Genomic DNA, 18,923 nt, shown 5'->3' with positions numbered 1-18,923 from the left:
GGTATCTGTGTCCAATTTATAGTGAGGAAACTGAGACTAAGAGGTGAAGGGACTTGTCCAAGGTCACGGCCCTATCAGTCTATAATCATACCATGAGCCCAGCCTACAAGTCAGTGCAAGGCCTGGAAGATGCACGAGTGATTACGTGTGTGTGTGTGTGTGTGTGTGTGTGTGTGTGTGTGTACACAGGGGTGCAGGGGGCAGGGGTGAGGGAAGGAAGTGAAAACTCATGAAAGATTTCAAAGAACAAGTGGATATTTTCCAAGTGAACAAGGGGGTGTAGGGAGGCAGAGGTATCGGCATGTGCAAAAATCAAGTGGCACGGACCAGCCCTGGCGTGTCTGTGGAATCCTGCCAGGGGCAAGGCACTGCGACAGAGGCTGTTACAGGGGAGCAGGCTGTGGGGACAAGGGGGAGGTGCTGAGCCCGTTCTGGATGCTCAGAATCTGGGAAGCCTGTGGGTGGCCAGCTGGAGGTGACTGGCAAGGGTTGAACATCAAGGCTGGAGCCTGGAGGTGCTTGGGTGGGGGTCATCAGCATGGAGGAGGATGGTAATGCACAAAGGGTGATCTGGGGAGGCAGAGGGATGAGCACAAACAGCAGCCCAGGGTGGGCTGAGGAATCTCGCAAGGGGGTGAGGGTGCTGGGCAGAGACAGTGCGGGAGGAGGGCCAAGAGAAGGTGCAGAGGGCAGTCAACAGGGTCACTGCTGCCACCCCAGAGAGGTCAGGGGCAAAGGACCAAAGACTACTACTGGGCGTGCCCCCCAGAGGAGGCTGGTTCCCAAGTGGATAAGGTTTCAGTGAGATGAGGGGGCTGAAACCAGGTTGGGGAGGTAGAAGGGACCAAGACAACCCAAGGGCAGAATCCCTACTCCAGTGAGAGCAGACAGGTGACTGATCTCAAGGATGTGACTTCTAAGCTGTGTGTGTCCGGGAAGAACAGAAGGCAGCCAAGATGACTGGGGGATGGGGGAAGCAGGGTGCCTGGAGGAGATATTCACACCTCTTGCACCTTGGGCATCTCAGTATTTTCAGCCGTAAAGTGGGAGACATCTCCACCTCATAAGGTTATTAGAAGATAACATACATAAAGGGTGGGACACACAGTAGGTGCTCAATGAACGTAAGCTTCCCTTCTGAATTCAAATGTTCATAAAACATTCAGAGACACATAGGCAAACAGGTGTGAATGTGCAAGGGACCATGTGCACAGATACATGTTCCAATCAACATGTATATAGGAGTGCTCCATAGACAACCACACATGGCCCTCCATCCTTAGCAGTATCTCTAGGAAGTTAGTAGGAGTGTGTGGAGGAGGTAGATGAATCCCCCCACCTGTCCAGATTTCCCACCTGGCCAATAAGAACCCTGCCAATAAGAAGGCATCTCCCCAAGAAATGGCAAGGCCCTAGGGGGCTGGTGACTCAGCTCAGCTGGGGCTACCAAGTGGGTCCCCGTGGCCTCCCAAACTTGAAGAAGCCACCTTGGCATGAGGTAGAGAATGCTATAGAGTCCTAATCTCCCAGCCAGGAGGGCAGGGCTTGTGCAGCAAGGCCAGGCCGTGGCGGGCAGCAAGGGGACCATGGAGAGGGTTGAAGGAACTAGAAAGACAAAGGGGTTGGCCAGCAGGGATGTTTCCTGATGTCTGCAGCCTGCTCGCCAGGCCCCTGTGGGGGTCACTGCCCATTTATCCCTGGAACCCCTCTGCTCTTTCCCTCCCCCACCCGCTGCATACCCCACCACACACGTACCTGAAGTCCAAGTCAAATCAGCGCCCTGGGTCCTTCTCACTCACTCTCTCCCTCCCTCCCTCTGCCCCTGCCCCTGCTCAGCCCCCTTCACCCATTGCCTAAATTATTACAGCAGCCCCTTCCTGCTCCCCAGCCCAGTTCGTCTTGGCAATGCCAGCTTCACGCTGTAGCCAAAATGTTCTTTCTAACACCCCCATTGTTCCATAATCACCAGCCCTGAAACATAACGCAATGTTTAAATTTGAGAGCTTTCAGAACGTGAGGCCAGGATGAAACCCTGGCCTCCTGAAGAAGCCCTCGTTCATCTTTGAACCCCTGAGGGTTCTCAGCTCTGTGCCAGTACATAGCAGGTTGTCAAGGAATGCTTGAAACTGACAGATTCTGAGCCAGAGAAGTTGCCTGGCCTGGATGTCTTTCCTCCCCCACATCTGGGGCACAGGAGAAGGGAAATCTGATAAACCCATTCATGCTTCACTGCTCCTCGCTCCCTCCCCAGTAATTTGCATTTTCAATTCAAGTCAGAGATAGAGACCTGAGTCTTAGTTCCATAGCTGAGATTTGGTCCATTTAGTTCAAGGAATATTAGGAGCCTTGGGACACAAGGGATGCCAGGTGAGGAATAATAAGGGATTCCTTCCAGCCTTTCGTTTCATAGATGGGGAAACCGAGGCCTGGAGGAGGAAAGGAACTTGCACAAGGTGAGAGGGCAGAAGACAGCCTGCATCCAGCCCTCGAGGAACCACAGTTCCACTCCATCCATATCTCTCCACCTCTGCACTGACCTTCCTATGAGAAGTGAGTGAGCAAGTGGTGTGCTCTGGGGCTCTGGGAGAGGGAGATGGGGAGGGAGGGAAGTGTTGTGTGTGGGCGGGGGGAGCAGCAGAGGAAGGCTGGTATGAACACAGCAGGCACTGAATAAATGGAAGGTGCCTTTACAGAATATGACGTTGTCATGTTACAACTGGGAAAACTGCACCCCAAGTTAGGCCCCAACTCTTCTGCGTTCTCCTCTTGAGGCTCCCTCTTGCTAATAATCCTTTCCTTCTCACTTGTCCAGATACTCCTCCTCCAGGAAGCCTCCCTGACTCTACAGCAGAACCCACAGTTCGCATGTTGTCATGTTTGCCCACAGAGGCAGATGGACCCCAACCAAGATCTGGTTCAATGTCAAGACTGATGATACCACGCGCACACTGAGAGGGATTGAAAAGGTTGATTATTTACATAACTGAGGTCTCTGGAGGAGCAGGGCTGGCTTCTCAAAACAGGTCCAAGATGGCTTGAGAGAGCGAGGAAGGGAGATTGGCCTGGGTTTTTACTGTGGTGAGGGAGTGAGGCCAGGTGAGCATTTGTGAGGAAAGTGGCTTGCATGGTTCGAATCTCCCATGGACGCCAAAGGAGGCAGCACAGCACCCAGGCTTTCTTTTTTTTTTTTTTTTTTCCCAGCTATGAGCTTGTCCAGGTGGGAGGCACAAGGGGAAGAGGGAGAGGGGACGGCTTAAAAGGTGTCAGCAGTCAAACATCGAAAACTGGGCTCAGACTCCTCATTACACATGTTATTCTCCTTGTTTACATGTCTAGGTGGGTCCCTTCTCCACAGGGAAGGGTTGGCATGGGTCAACTGAGGGGTGAGATGAGGTTGTGGGTGATAACGTCACTTACATCAGAGGATTCTGGACCTTTGGCATGAACTGGGGATTTCTCTTTCTGCATCTCTCCAGCCCAGAGACCCCTCCAGTCCCTTCATCCCTCCATTCCCATTCCATCTCCCCCAGATCTGTCTGACACTCCCCCACATTCCTTAGCTTGGGCCCTCCCCCTACCAGGCACCCGTGCTCCCACTCCCACATTCCCTCTGGACACTCCCCCAGAGTGGAAAAACCATTCCTCATCCCTTTCCTGCTCCCAGCCCTGGGATCGGACATGCTGGTCATTCCTGTTTGGGATGGCCAAAGAGATAACACCTGGCATGGAGCCCATCTGTCATCACAGAACTCTCAAAGCTGTTTCAGGTGGGGCCCCTGTCCACACTGAGTGTCCACCCTGGCCCCTGGGCTCCTGGCCCTGTCTGTTTCCTCCTTCTCTAAGAATGAGGTAGAGGACCCAGCAGCCAGCTGGAAGGAGAGAAAGGTAACTGTTCAACTTCCATCCAGGTCAGCTTCCTGTTCCTTGGCCCCACATGTCCTAACCCCTGGAGACTCTGGGCCACAAAGCAGACCATGGAGAGAGGCTGGGCAGCTCTGAGAGTCAAAGCTTGGGAACAAATGCTGCTCCAAGGGCAGACAGGGATGAGTGTCCTCTCCCCAAACACCGCAGAGAACGCTGCTATCACAGCTGCTTTTGTTTAGGCGAGTCTGGCTTTCTGACCAACATCTGGAGTTTGTCTCTTAAAGACACAGCTGTGGCCAGTGGCCTCCAGTCCTAGCTCTACCTCCCATGAGCTGCGTGACCTTGGACATCCACGTTCCTCCTTAAGTCAAATGAGGAGTCAAATGAGGCCAGGAGAATATGAGAGTCTGCAGGTGAAAGGATTCATAAGCACAAGTTCATCTCGAGTCCCTTCCCAGGCTCTGAATCTAATTCTGTACTCCTAATTCTTTGAATCTAATTTTGTACTCCTAATTCTTTATCTTTTTCCTTAAAGAGGGCTCCAAATTGTAGCTTCAAGGCCCCACAAAACCTAGATCTGCCCTGAGTATGGTACAAATGTTAATTATTAGCATAAGTGGTCAAGAAGGGCCCTGGGCTCAGATAACACAGGATTAAAATCCGAGTTGCATAGCCTTCAAGTTGCTTAACCTCCCTGAGCCTCAGTTTTCTCATCTTAAAACAGAGGTAACACCTCAAAGATTGCCGTGAGAATTTAATAATATTTGTGGGCTTCCCTGGTGGCGCAGTGGTTGAGAGTCTGCCTGCCGATGCAGGGGACACAGGTTCGTGCCCCGGTCCGGGAAGATCCCACATGCCGCGGAGCGGCTGGGCCCGTGAGCCATGGCCGCTGAGCCTGCGCGTCCGGAGCCTGTGCTCTGCAACGGGAGAGGCCACAACAGTGAGAGGCCCGCGTACCGCAAAAAAAAAAAAAAATTTGTAAAGCACTTAGCATAGTTTCTGCTGTACAAGCACTACTATATGGTGGTTTTCTTATTATCATAAACTCTCAGAGATAGGGGCTCTAAAATGAATTTCAAGGAAGTAAGAGCTGAGAACTGAACTCCTGGACCAAAATAAGAAAGCTCCTTTAGCCTAGAAAAAAGAATGGTCAGGGGAAAAATGGGTCTTTGTGCTGCAATAAGGGAAATCTTAGTCAGACTCAAGAAAATACAGAGTGATCTCTTTAAGTTTCCTTTCCGTTAGATTCTTCTGCGGGTAACCAGGCCTTTGGGCCCTGCCCACCTAACTCCTCCACCTTGGCGCCACCCACTACACACCAGTGGGGGCTGGAGTACCCCCCCCACCCCCCGCTGTCTCCAAACGCTCGATTGGAGCCTGCGTGGTTGAAGAGGGCCTTTGGAATTCTGCTGGGCTGGGCCCTGAAGGCAAGGGTGGATGAGAAATGGGTCCAGTCTGGGCCCAGCTCCCTGGCCACGCAGACACTCTAAAGAGAAGGGACTTCTTTCCACATCTACCGGACATCCATGATACAAAATAGATATCAGAAGGCGCAGCCCTTTGGGGAAACGCTGTCTTGTTGGTAATTACAGTTAGCGATGCTTGGTTATCACCAATGCTAAATATCTATCTGATTTTGTTGAGCGACCACTCCCAGCTCGGATCAGGGTGGGTGGGAGCGAGTGGGCAAAAGAAAGAAATCTTGACAAGGACGGTGAAGGGCTGGGTACGAGGAAGAACGCCCAGAGACCGCTAACCTTCTCTCAGGGGCTCACAGCGCGGCGGAGGCGAGGGCATTCCAGCCAGTGGCTTGCGGATGTCGGCTCCCAGATGCGCCGACGCCGGGGCTCTCCAGCCGGACTCACAGAGGTGGCCGCGTCCGGAACGGCCTTTCCAGCAGCTGTAGCCTCCGCAGCAAAGCAGCGGGACAAATCCCACCCTCCGGCCCCGCCCGTCCAATCCATCTTGCTCGGGAGGCGACGCTTCTCGGGAGAAACAAGGGGCGGGGAGGGGTAATCCAAGCCTTTGGGGGCTCCGGACAGGTGTTTGGGGGAGAGGGCGGAGCCGGGTTAGGGAGGATGGAGAGGGAGGGGCGGTGCTGCCCCTTTAAGAGGAGGCGGCCGAGCCGGGACCTTTTCTCTTTCCCCGGAAGGAAAGCCTAGCCCCGGCTGGGCGCGCAAGGTGGGGAGGTGCGGGGCTGGGCGTGGAGAGGCGGGGCGCGCGCGGTGGGACCCCTCCTTCCCGTCCTCCTTGCGGTCGACAGGTCTGCCTGCCCAGATACGCTGCCGAGCCCGGATCGGAGGCGACAGTGCGGCCAAGTGGGCGCGGCCGGCACGAGTTGGGGGGCAGGGTGCCCGGGGCAGGGGGGCGGTGACCCGGGACAGTGCAGGCGGGAGAACAGACCCGCGGACCTCAGAGGGGAATCTGAGAGCTCAGACCGTGAACGGACGTGAAACTGGCCAGGGCTGGGGGCCAGAAACTGATCAGCGCTTCGGCGCTCAACTAAGCGGACGCCAGAGTGTTCTCCGGTGGCGCGGGGGAGCAGGTGAACAGGTCCTCACTCCCAGCTCCACGCCCTCACGCGCTCTCGCCCGGGCCCCGGCTCCCGTCCGCAGCCATGGGCCCCGGCCCCAGCCGCGCCGCCCGCGTCCTACGCCCGATGTTCTGCGCGCTCGCCTTGATGGTGGCCGCCAGCGACCGCGTCGCCTCCGCCTTCAACCTGGACACCCGATTCCTGGTGGTGAAGGAGGCCGGGAACCCGGGCAGCCTCTTCGGCTACTCGGTCGCCCTCCATCGGCAGACGGAGCGGCAGCAGCGTTACCTGTAAGTGAAACTGGCCGGGGTGGGGTGGGAGAGTGTGTGAACAGGGTGCGGATCCCGAGTGGAGTCCAAGCCCTGGGCCAGCTGGCTTCCAGGCTCGCAGGCCTCCAGCTCTGGGGAGCGACGATTAAGGGAGCGGGGACCTAGGCAGCCCTTCTGCTGCCGAGGCTTGGCGGGAAGTAAAGGGATTCGGTGTGGGATGGGGGGCAGTAGTTATTGGCAAGTGCTGACCCGGCCAGAACCTGTCTAGACTCAGCCCCTCAGGCCTTTAAACCTCTCTTGAGAGTAGAAGTGGGGTCCCCGTTTCCTGACCCCCCTCCCATTCAGTGAACTGGGTGCTTAGTATACCGAATGCCTCTTCTCTCCAGGGCTGGGAACTGGGGAAAACTGCAAGATAAACACCTTTCCCCTTTCCTGGGAAGAACCTACGGGGACATGCATTTAAGCCCGCCCCACCTCGCACATAGTCTGCGGCCCGCCAGCCACACCCTCGGCAGAACCACACTGAAGGGCCTTCTCAACTGCTTGGCGGTTGGAGAGTGAAGTGATGGGCGAGTCTGGGCGTTTGGAGCTGTCCAGGCGCTCCTTCTGACCCCTTGAGGATGCAGAAGTAGAAGTGAGAGGAGCTGCTGTCCCGACTCCTGCTTGGTCTTCTGCAACCTACCCCCACCCCCAGCAGTGATGCCCTCCCACCAGACGTCCTCCTCACATTCCACGGATTCATGTTGAATCTTCAACCCTGAGTGTGTTTGTTTTGGTCTCAGGAGGGAAATAGTGTTTTTCTCTTTCTTCTGTTCTCCTTCCCCAACAGCTGCAAGAAGGAGGAGAAAGAGCTAGGCAGAGGGGAGAGAGGGGAAGGAGCGCATCCAGCTGCTTGTGTTGCCACCCCCGCCCCCCTTAGTCATGCCCAGTGGGGCATGTCCAAGTTTGAGAAGTTTCTCTGCATGGGCTCAGCGTGCTGAGGTTGGCAGTTAGGGGAAGAGGCCGCTGGGGAAGGTGAGGCTGCCCCAGGAGGGAAGGTTGTTAGGACGGGACAGGCAGGCCCTCTTTGGGCAGTAGCCCTTCTGGTTGACCTACCGAGATGTCAAACCCTGCTGAGCAAGAGGACATGGTCAGATAAAGGGTGTGTTGAAGCCCTTCTCAACTCTGGCTGGAACCTGCAGAAACTTGAGGAAGTTGCAATGTCCAAAGTTCAGACTGCCCCAGCCTTGTTCCCTGCCCTCCTGGCCCAGCCCCTGCCCAGGCCACCTACCTACTTGGCCTCAATTCCATCTAGCTTCTGCAGAGGCTAGGGCCACCACACCCTTCCCAGCCTGGCCCCAGCAGCTGCGGTCTGGCCTTAGCCACTCTTCCATCTTTTGGAGACCCTACGTGATCACCAGCACACATTTCTTATCGGTGCTCTTTCTGCCCCAGCCCAGAAAAAGATTCTCAGCTGAATCTGCATGATATGAGGCAATGGAGTGTAAAGAGAATATCAGAAAAGCAAGGGCAAATAATGGAAAGCTGGAGTAAATAATAGATTCTGTAATCACACCCCCCCCCCTTTTTTTTTTCGCTGTGTGACCTTAAGCAGGATATTTCTCTTCTCTGGGCCAGTTTTCCCCAAGGAGAGGTTGGGTCTGGATCTATGTACTCCTTCCTGCCTCTGTTGGCAACTTGGCACTGTGGAGAAAGAAGAGGCTCCCAAGTCCCATTGCCAGTTTCCTGCCTTGAATCTGTCACTAATACCTGAGTCTTAATCATCTTACACGTCAGGGGGAGGGGAGCCACATGCCTTCTTCATGGGGTGATAGTGGGCTTTTAATGAGATAATTTGTGTAAAATGCTCTGCATCTGCCTTCTTCTCCCAGCGGCAGCTGAGGGCTCTTGTGCTGAAGCTGGGACCTGGATGCGCCCTCACTAACCAAGGACCTCACCCAAGAGGGCTGAGCAGAGGGGTCCCACTTTTCTTCCTGGGCAACTAGAGATGGCATTAGGCCTGCCAGGAGCCCAGAAGTTTCTAAAACTAATGAATCTCAGAGAGGCAGGTAGTCTAGATAGCGTTCTGGGTGACTCACTTGGGTATCCTCAGACTTTTCCAGGGGTGGTTCTACATCTTGGGTCATCTCCTCATCTCACTGAATTCTGCCCCATGACCCTTTGGGAGAATCAGCTGGGCCAGCTGGGCTTAGCTACAGCCAGCTGTATAGCCAGATGTAAACAGCTTTCTGAGTGCACAGCTCAGGGCATCCAGCAAGTCAAGTGGCAGTTTTGTTAGCTTCAAAGTCCCTTTGGAAAAGGGGGAGGGTTCATGATCCTGAACAAAGTCTTAGCCTGAAGTTCACTGAAGGTTTTCAGGAGATGCAGGGATCCTGGAAAGTGTATGCAAAATCTTGCGTATTTGTGCATTGTTCTGGGGCCTGGAGGAGGGGAGAGCATAGCTTTCGTTATATTCTCAAAGGTGGCCTTATTCCAGAAACGGTTAAAAACCCAGGTGTGTCTTTGTTCCCCATCACCTTCATCTCTAGACTGAGGGTCCATGCCCACAACATCAGAGGCTTACTGCAACCCCAGCCCCGATTTCGCAGCCTCTGGAGTGAGGGGTCAGGAGCAGGACAGGGAACCAAGGTTCTTTGGGCTTCTTGGTGAGATACATGAGGACCCCTGGGTGAGCAGAGGGGCTATTCCTCGGGGAGATGGTCACTGACCTCCCCCCCTTCCCCCAGCACCTGTTCTGTCATTCCCTCCTGGGATTCCAGGTGTCCTGGTCCGGCCTGACCTTGTGGGCTATGGGAGATACCTCTGGGGCTCTTGCCTGGAAATGAGGGTGTCTGGGATGCCTGGGGCGGGGGTGGCTGCAGCTCCTGGAAGATGAGGTCATACCTGAGGTAGGCAGGAACTAGGCTTACTTGCTCTCCTAAAACATGTTTCCCTGGGCAGGGTAGGCACCTGGCAGCCTCCAAGGCTCATGCCAGAGGAAATGGGCATAGCAGCTGTGGCTGCAAGCAGAAGGCGTGGATGCATAGTGTCCTTTTTCTCTGGCTCTCTCCAATGCCCAGGCCAAGCCAGAGAGCTTAAAACTGGGCAGGAGGTAAGGGAAGCCTGATCTTGTAGAAAATGAAGTGAAAGGGGCTTGGTCAGAACTAAACAAAGAAGGAAGAGGATGGCGGTAACAGCAAGGGAGACTGAGGTTAAATGACATGAAGAATGCCCTAAGGGATCAAATGTGGAAAAATACTAAGGAGCCAGGGAAAGGGAGAAGAAATGAGAAAAACAGCCTTGTTCTTTATTATTGGAGGCTTGAGCAAGGCCTCTTTCTCCTGTCCTCTCTCATTCTCTCACTTTCTCCGACTTGCTGCTCTGATTCTAGGGCTGAGTCACCAGAGGGGAAAGGGAGCTGGGGGGCAGCGTAAGGAGAAGTAAGGCAGGGATTGAGAGGACTGCAGTTTCAGCGACCACAGGAGAAGCCTCTGGGGACATGGCTAACTCAGTCAGGAGGATTAGCACAGAGCTGGGATCCAGGCATCTGAGAGCTGCCCCCAACCCACCCCAGGGCTCAGAGCTGGAGTGGGCCCCCTCCCCAACTGGCTTCCTGGCCTAAGGAGTAAGGCATGGGGGCCCGCTGGACCCTCATTGTTAACTGAAGTCTTTCCACTGGGGCTACCCCAGTGCCTTCCTGAGGTGAGGAGTCTGGGAAGTTGAATCCTCCAGGCTGTTTCTCTGAGCATCACCCCACCCCAGTATCCCTCAGGGGGCCTTCTTCTCTGGGGTGAGCCAGCCTGGTGCCCTGACACCCCTGGGCCCCATTCCCCTGCCTCCTCTGATTCCACTGCTTTCTACCTGGCTGTTCCATTAGCTTTGAACTGCCCCAGGAAGAGTGATGGGGCAGGAGTGAGAAAGTGCTTCTCCAGAACTTGGAGCTCAGGGGCCTCCACAAAGGCCGGGAGGGGCTGCCTGGCCGGAGCCTAAGGATGGGGTGAAGAGGCAGCTGTTTGAAAGCCCTTGCGAGGCCATTTTATTCATCTCCCTACCTCCTGGAAAGACACCTACTCCCACCCAGCCCAGCCTGACTCCAGGAAGGAGGCAGTCCGGTCTCCCTTCCTCCTTGCTCCAAGAGCTGGGCACAGCATCCCACTTCTGGCTGCTGCTGGGAGGGTGACCTCAGTGGTGGTTTGAGAGGGATCAGCTTCTCGACTCTTTGATCTGGACCAGATCCAACAGCAGGAGCAATGTGCTCATTTGCATAGTAACTTACATTCATTTACATACCAGTAAGATCTTTCCCACCCTCTGGATTTTCCCACACCTGACTGTGGCTGGAGGAAGCTGGACCCGGCCCTCTGTGCACCCTCCTTCCCCCATCTACTCCCAGTCCTCTGGCCGTAGACCCATTGGATCCTGGGCTGGGAGCCAGAGGGCCTTAAAGGGCCTCTAAGCAGGCCAAGTAGGAGCTAAAAATACTCCAGGGAGGTGGGAGGTGCTCCCTGTGGAATCTCTGAGGAGGGAGGGGCCTGGGATGCGGGGGCTGGGATTAGGACCCTGCCCCACTGCCCATCAATGGGCACAAGGCTGTTGCGGGGTGAGAGTGGAGAGGGTATAGGTGGTAAGGGGATTTATGTCAATCCAATTGCTATTAATGCCCAGCTCTGCCTGCTCTGTACCACAGGAGGCAAAGAGGCGGGGACCCTCAGGCCACTCCCTCTAAGATGAGGGAGCTGGGAGGGCGTGGCCACCCTTTTCCTCAGCCACCTCCCACCCTGACAACTTGGGCCCAGAGAGCTGTAGGCACGGCAACACTTCCATTGCACGCCCTGGAATGCAACCTGGGCTCTCCAGGGACCCCTTGCCCACTGAGGCCTGGACCCACCCCTTCAAGGTCATTGTAGCCACCCCCCAGCTGCCACCTCCAGCCAAATCTGGGCTCCCACCCTCGAAAGACTAGCTGCCAGTACCCCACCCCCACCTGACTGATTGCCTTAAGCCGTGGATCCTCTGCCCCATCTGAACACCTGAACTAGTCTGCTCTGTGCCTGTGCTTCAGGTCCCCTAACCCAGTGGGGCAGAACTTCCTGGGTCCCCGGAGCAAGGCCTGGGGGTGTGCTAGGGCCAGTCCTGGTGCCACAAGAAAGCAGAACGACAGTGCTCACGTTGGCCTTGGCTTCATAGTCAGGAGGCCCTTTCAAAGAATGAACCCACTTTTTCCCCCAACAACCCTGGAGGGTGCTGGGACAGCTGCTGTCCCATTTTACAGATGAGGCACTCACAGCTCAGAGAGGGAAAAGAAATTGTCCCTCGAGGCAGAACAAACCTAGAACCAGGCCCTTCAGCTCCAAGGCTGAGATACTCCTTTCCCACAGGCAGCAGCTCCCCTCTCGCACCTGTCAGGCTGGGGGCAGATGCCCATGGGTGGTCAGGCAGCGGACTCGCTAGGCGCCCTACCCAGCCCAGACAGAGGGTGACTAACAGGGCCTGGCTGCCACACTGGCCCCCTGCCAGCCTTCCTGCCGGAGCTCCCAGCCCTGCTCTGCTTAGAGAAGCTATACCCCTGCCCCCAGGAACCCTTCCCCAGGGTGAGGTCTGAGCTGAGGTGTGAGGTGCAGGCAGAGTCCCCTTCCCGGCACCCCCAGGCAGCGCATTCCTGACACCCAGTGGGCCGAGGCACCCAGGCCCTGGCATGCCCAGGCCCTGCCCTGCCCACTCCCTGCAGCCCTCACTCTCAGGTCCCAGGCGGGAGCTGCAGGCAGGGCTGTTGCTCTGCACGTCCAGACTCTGGCAGGGGGCCTGGCGCCCAAGTTCTGAGCTGGGCGCCTCAGGTGACAGCATTGCTGGGGCCGGATGGAGGGGTACCTACCTAGGAGGTGCCTGCCACCCAGGAGGCTGGGGCCAGCAGGACTGAGGAGGTGGTCTTGGCAGAACGTCCAGAGGCTGCAGACAGATGGTGCTGGGAGAGCAAGGGGTGGTAGAGCTGGGTTCTCAAACTGTGGTGTGAATTTTTGGGGTGCATGTTAAATAAGCAGGTTCCAGGGCTCCACCCCCAGATTCAATCCAGGTTGTCTGTGGTGGGCTGAGGAATTTGCCTTTTTAACAAATATCACAGGGATTTTTGATTCTGGTGGTCCAAGAACTGTCTTTTGAGATAATATTTCAAAGCTGATCACCCGCCTTCCTCTCCTCTAGTCACCTCTCTGGTATGGGAAGGGCTGCTAGAGCCCTAAGAACCCTTGCAGAGACTTGCAGTTGGTGTCCCTAAAGAGGGGTTCCAGGCAGGCTGGGGACAAGGTGATTTATAGTCCTCACCCATCCCTATTCTCATGCCCACCAGCCAAGAACTCTGCCCCGGGGCCACACTGTCCAAAGTGTCAGGTACCCAGCTCCCCTGCCACCACCCCTATACCTCATATGTCTGTCTCAACAGGGTGGGGAGGGGGAGAGTAGACATCGCCCAGGTCACATAAGGGCCCTGCTGACCTCAGCTCACCCAGCTCTGGTTTAGGGTCAGTTGTCCTTTCCTGCCCACATTCTTCAGTGCCCGCCCCCGGATCTAAGTCCTCAGATGTGGCTCAAAGAGGTAGGACCAGGACTCCTCCAGCCTTGCTCTCTTCCCCTCTGGCTTCATCTCAGAGGCCAAGCATTCCTTCCCAAACCCAGATCTTGCCATGTCGCTCCCTTGCTTGAAATCCCTCCGTGGCTGCCCTTCCCACCCTGCCTCTTGTCCCTCCCCGTGTTTCTGGCCTCCAGCTGTACCGAGGGCCTTGCAGATCCCTGAGTCACTCTCTTGCTCATGCTTCCCGGCTCTTGCACAGGCCAGACCTTGGCCTACAGAGCCCCTCCTCCCCTTCTTTACCTGGTAAGCCCTGGTCATCAGACTCAGGCCAGGGTCCCCTCTTCTGTGGGCCTCCCTGATTGCCCCCCACGCAGAGTCTGGGCTGGTTTGCTCCCTGCTTTCCTCTCATGAGGCACTGACCGCAGGTGTCTGTCTCCTTGCCTGCCTTCCCCTACCCTGGGCACTCCTCGAGGGCAGGGGCGGGGAGCCATTCATCTCCAGACGGCAGAGCCTGGCACAGAGCGGATGCCCGGCCCATGCACGTTGAGCAGTGAGTTGTTTGAAGCGGGCTTTGGGGACTATGGGCCCGGGTCTACCTACCTTCTTGCCCCCAGGCTCCTGGCTGGCGCCCCCCGGGACCTTGCTGTGCCTGATGGCTATACCAACCAGACCGGTGCTGTGTACCTGTGCCCACTCACTGCCCACAAGAACGACTGTGAACGGATGGACATTGCAGAGAAAAGTGAGCAGAGGGCCTGGGAATGGGAGCTGGGTCAGGAGCCTGGTGGAGGGCGTAGCACAGAGAGAATGACTGGAAGAGACAGAAGGCTCACCTGGGTAGCTTCTAGTCCCTTCTTGTCCGGCTGGGAAGAGGGAGTCCTAGAGTGGGACCAGATGGGATTTGTAGAGCTTGGACTATGATGGGCTGGAGAAGGCGGGGAGGGAGGGCTGCCCTGCTGGAGTGGAAGATCCGGGAGGGACCAACCCCTGCCCCCTGGGTGCTCTTGATGCTGGGAGGGTGGGGTGAGGTGCCCTGGCTCACGACCCCTCCCACGCCCACAGGTGACCCTGACCATCACATTATTGAGGACATGTGGCTCGGGGTGACTGTGGCCAGCCAGGGCCCTGCGGGCAGAGTCCTGGTAAGTGGGCGCTCGCCGTCGGTCCCCCCCTCCAGCCCTCTCCTTCGTCTCCCAGGAGCTTCGGAGGGAGGCAGAGGGCAGGAGAAGGGTCCGTTGTGCATGAGCTGGAGCCTTGCAAATGTCCATTTCTGTGGCTGTATGTCTCCACGGCATGTGTGTCCCTTCATCCTGCACTTGTAGCAGGGGGTGGGGGTGGGGAGGGTGTCTGGCGCTCTCCAAGGGCCAGCCTGGGTCCTGTCTGAAGCACCCACTGCCGCCCCCCCCCCAGGGGGTGGTGTTCACCCTTCGTAGGAATGAGCTGAGGGAACTGTGAGATGGAAAGGGCAGAGAGGGCCTCAGGCAGTGCGGCCTGGGCGCGCTCCTTCCGGGGAGGCCGGCTGGTGGAAGAGGCACAGCCCTGCTGCCCCAGCTCACCCGGCTGGGGTTTGGGGGCCCCCTCCCCGCTGTCAGCTGTCACCTCCTCAATTTCTGAGTCCCAGATAGACAATTTATTTTTCATCTTTAAATTCATGTAACATTTACATACAGTGAATGTACAAATTTTGTTTCAGTTGCGTTTTGACAACTGAACTGCGTTTATACAACTGTGTAACCAACACCCACTAAAGAAATAGCATATTTACATCATTCCAGAAAGCCCACTCCTTTCCAGTCAACCATCACCCCCATAGCCATCACCTTTGGATCGCGTTGTGATTTCTGTCACCTCTGAACACTGTCATAAGCTCTGGGTTTGACCCGTTCACTGAAACACCCTTTCTAGTCTTTTGTTAAGGATGGTGTGGGTCCAGGTTTCCACTTAAGTCAGTTCTAGATCCTGGGTCCTTCAGCAGTTTTCTGCTCACCCATCCATTCATTCAGTCCGTTTTTGGTGAGCACGTCCTGTGTGCCCTGCACTGAGCCCGCACTACAAACTTTGTAGTTACCCGGGACAGGCTCAGGCCAGCACGAGCATGGGTTTGGCTCACGGCTGGACGGGGACACAGACGGCAAGCAAACAAAAACTAGGCCTGGTTCTGGGTTTCCCCTGGCCCCTGGCTGTTTTTACAAATACCCTATTCTGATTGATTTGCCCAATAACTCTTTATGGAGCACCGCCCATGTGCAGGGAGAAGCTTCAAGAGAGGAAGCACAGCCTGACACTTAGGAGCTCAGACCCCGGAGCCCGACAGCCTTCGTTAGAATATCCCCTGCCTCTCTCTAGATGTGAGATCTTAAGCAGGTTTCTTAGTTCTCTGTGCCTCAGTTTCCTTATCTAAAATGGGGAAGATAATTATCCCTACTCCATAGGGCTGGTAGGAGGCTTAAAAGAATTAATATGTGAAGAGCTCAGACTTGTGTCTGGCATATAGTCAGCACTCAGTAAGTGTTATAGCCGCTGCTGCTATGGTTGTTCTAATATTGACCTTTCATTAAGAGGGCGAGGCCATCGGGACAGCAGAGAAGCAAATTCCTAACCTGCTCTGTGTCTAGCTCCTTTTAGACCCAAGGGCCTGAACCCCACATTCTCTCATCCTTTTCCCTTTTCGTTTTGCCAAGATCCCTAAGCCACTCTCAAATCCAATACCTTCTGGTCTTCCAAAAGTGTTCTCAGGCTTCAGAGCAGATTTTTGAATTCTGGAAAGGCAATGCAGGTCCAAGCACCACTGTGGGAAGAAAGAAAAGCTGGGAGACCTCTTTCCACTCCCCACCTGCAAAGCCAGAGGCACACAGGGCTGTGGAGACACTGCTCCTGAGTCCCTGCCGCGGGCTCAGCTGTGTGCGTTGGTGGGGGTTGGGGTCCCCAGGTCTGTGCCCACCGCTACACCCAGGTGTTGTGGTCGGGGTCGGAGGACCAGCGGCGCATGGTGGGCAAGTGCTATGTGAGGGGCAACGACCTGGAGCTGGACCCCAGTGATGACTGGCAGACCTACCACAACGAGATGTGCAACAGCAACACCGACTACCTGGAGACCGGCATGTGTCAGCTGGGCGCCAGCGGCGGCTTCACCCAAAACACTGTGTACTTCGGCGCTCCTGGTGCCTACAACTGGAAAGGTGGGGACCGCGGGGCAGGGGGAGAGGGCAGCGGCCACCACCCCTGTTAGGCCCGAGGGCAGCCTGCCAGAGCCTCCACACGAGAGGGCAGAGGACAGCATTCGTTTGCCAACACCAGCAGCTACCTCGACCTCTGCTATTTTAAAGTGCTTACTAGGTACCAGAGGCTTTACACCTATTATCTGAATTAATCTTAAAATACGAGTATTATTATACTCATTTTACAGAAAACTGAGCCTCAGGGAGGTGAAGTAGATCACCCAAGGCCAACAGTAAGTTCTGAAACCTGTATTGGAATGCAGGTCCACCATTTAAAAACTTAAAAAACAAAGCACGTTCCTGGTACGACTACTAAATGGTACAGTAAAATAAAGAGGAAAAGTGCCCTTCTTCTCCCCCATCTTCCTTGTCCCATTTCCCAGTGTATACTGCTAAGTGTCTTGTGGATCCTTCCAGACTTATTTTAGAATGTATAGGTATCTTCACACACACACACACACACACACACACACACACACACACACACTCACATTAAACATACTGTTTTGCTACTTCCTTTTCACGTATCGATAAACTGTGGGCATCTTTTCACGTCAGTACATACAGGGCAATCTTTTGGGAGGGCTGCAGAGATCTCCTTGTATCCAAAGTCATGCTTGTATCTGCCACACCACATACTGCCTCTCAGGAGTCTGACGGCTCACACCCCCTCCACCTGCCTCTCTCCACCACATAGGCTGTAGCAACAGTGGCGCCTTTTCCCTTCCTGCACCTGCTATTGCAGAACCAACAGGCAGAGGGAGCCCAGAATCTGGTTTTGCTTTTTTTCATTGCAGTATAGTTGACATACAATATTTTGTTAGTTTCAGGTGTACAGCATAGTGATTCAACATTTAAATACATTATAAAATGATCACCCCTATAAGTGAAGAAACAATCTGTCCCCATACAAAGTGATTACATTATTATTGACTATATTTCTTATGCTCTATGTTACATCCCAATGATTTATTTATCTTGTCCTCTTGACCAACAGGTAGCGCAGGGCGTAGTCACAGCTCTGGGCTTGCCTGAGGCCGAGGCCTCTGCTCACTCTGCTAGTCTTACCTCCCACCCCTTGGTCCTTTAGAATCTTGGCAGGGCCACAGGTACTCTCCAGCAGCAGCCCTGGGGAGCAGGGTAGGGGTAGGCAGCCCGAGTTTGGGGCAGGATTAGGAGGATATAATGGTGTGGAGTCTGGCTTCGGTGTCTAGGGTGAGGGAAATGTCATCTAGTATCTGGGTGCCTGGATGACTGGATTCCAGCTGGACAACTAGCTCTCCATCCCTGAGCCTCACTTTTCTCATCTGCAAAATGGGGGTCATCATTCTACCTCACAGAATTGTTAAAATAAGGAGGAAGTGATTTGCAAATGGCAAAGTACTCACAAATAAAAGGGGTTATTATTATCCTTATCTGGAGGTGGGGGGCCTGGACATAGTGGAGGAAAAGAGTGGTGACTTATACTCCCCCTCCTCAAATCCTCGTGAAGGAAACAGCTACATGATTCAGCGGAAGGACTGGGATTTATCCGAATATAGTTACAAGGACCCAGCGGACCAAGGCAACCTCTACATTGGTGAGTCCAGTTGTGGTGGCCCTTTGGGTGGAGAGGAGGAAAGGGGCTCAGTGGCCCTCTCACCTTCGGTGTCTGGTGGAAGAGTGAGGCCAGGGTGCAGTGCGACTAGTGGCATTTAATTCAGCTAGCACACAGTTATTGAGCACCACCTGTATGCCCCCAAGATGCAGAGTCATGACCCTCGTGGAGCTCACGGTCCAGTGTGCAGGCAGGACTGGGGGGGCTGGGCATCCAAGGTCCACCTTCTTGCCCAACTTAGAATAGAGGAACAGAAGATAATGGGGGGATATTGGGAGGTGGGTCCAGAGTAGAAGGGGACAAAACTTACTGGAGCCTTGATTGACCACCTTCCCCGCTTCCCAGGCTACACGATGCAGGTGGGCAGTGCCGTCCTGCACCCTACGAGCACCACCATTGTGACGGGTGCCCCTCGGCACCAACACGTGGGCGCTGTCTTTTTGCTGAGCCAGGAGGCGGGTGGAGACCTGCGGAGGAGGCAGGTGCTGGAGGGCAGGCAGGTGGGCGCCTATTTTGGCAGTGCCATTGCCCTGGCAGACCTGAACAATGATGGGTGAGAATCCAGGGACGTTTCTCTGGGGCTGGGATTATGGTGAGGGGGGCGGGCTTGCCCAAAGCAGGGCAGAGAGATGGAGGTTTGCAATTGTGCATTTCTTTGCATGCTGTTTGCAGGGATTTGCTAGTCAATTTTGCATGTTGATCTGCAATCAGACTTTATGGGATTCTGGGTATTTGCATGTCAATTTCACGAGGCTTGCATCTCCTCGTCTATGCCTGTCATCTGTATGGCTCTTGTGGATGTGGGCTGTTTGGGTGTGACCTGTGTCTACATGGCTTCTCCACAACGTGTGTTTTCTATTAGACGGGTCACAGTGACGCTTCCTTGTCCTTCCCGTGA

The 18,923-nt window shown here is 55.1% G+C and overlaps 1 protein-coding gene across 4 annotated transcripts in view; it reads left to right on the top strand.

Annotated features, from left to right (window-relative positions):
• The first annotated feature begins 6,015 nt into the window (after positions 1-6,015).
• ITGA3 (integrin subunit alpha 3) overlaps positions 6,016-18,923 on the top strand; it is a 30,673-nt gene continuing 17,765 nt past the window's right edge. For 3 of the 4 annotated variants that reach the window (XM_029212707.1, XM_029212705.1, XM_029212708.1), the window contains exons 1-6: positions 6,063-6,687; positions 13,825-13,952; positions 14,273-14,352; positions 16,140-16,389; positions 17,921-18,007; positions 18,371-18,578. In XM_029212707.1, the coding sequence (XP_029068540.1) occupies positions 6,482-6,687; positions 13,825-13,952; positions 14,273-14,352; positions 16,140-16,389; positions 17,921-18,007; positions 18,371-18,578 (959 nt within the window). In that variant the 5' untranslated portion in view covers positions 6,063-6,481. The other variant, XM_029212706.1, reaches the window with a different exon arrangement.

This window comes from Monodon monoceros, unplaced genomic scaffold (genome assembly GCF_005190385.1).
Source record: "Monodon monoceros isolate NGI ecotype Baffin Bay Population unplaced genomic scaffold, NGI_Narwhal_1 Super_Scaffold_9, whole genome shotgun sequence".
Lineage (NCBI taxonomy): Eukaryota > Metazoa > Chordata > Mammalia > Artiodactyla > Monodontidae > Monodon > Monodon monoceros.
This window is presented reverse-complemented; position numbering and strand designations above follow the sequence as displayed.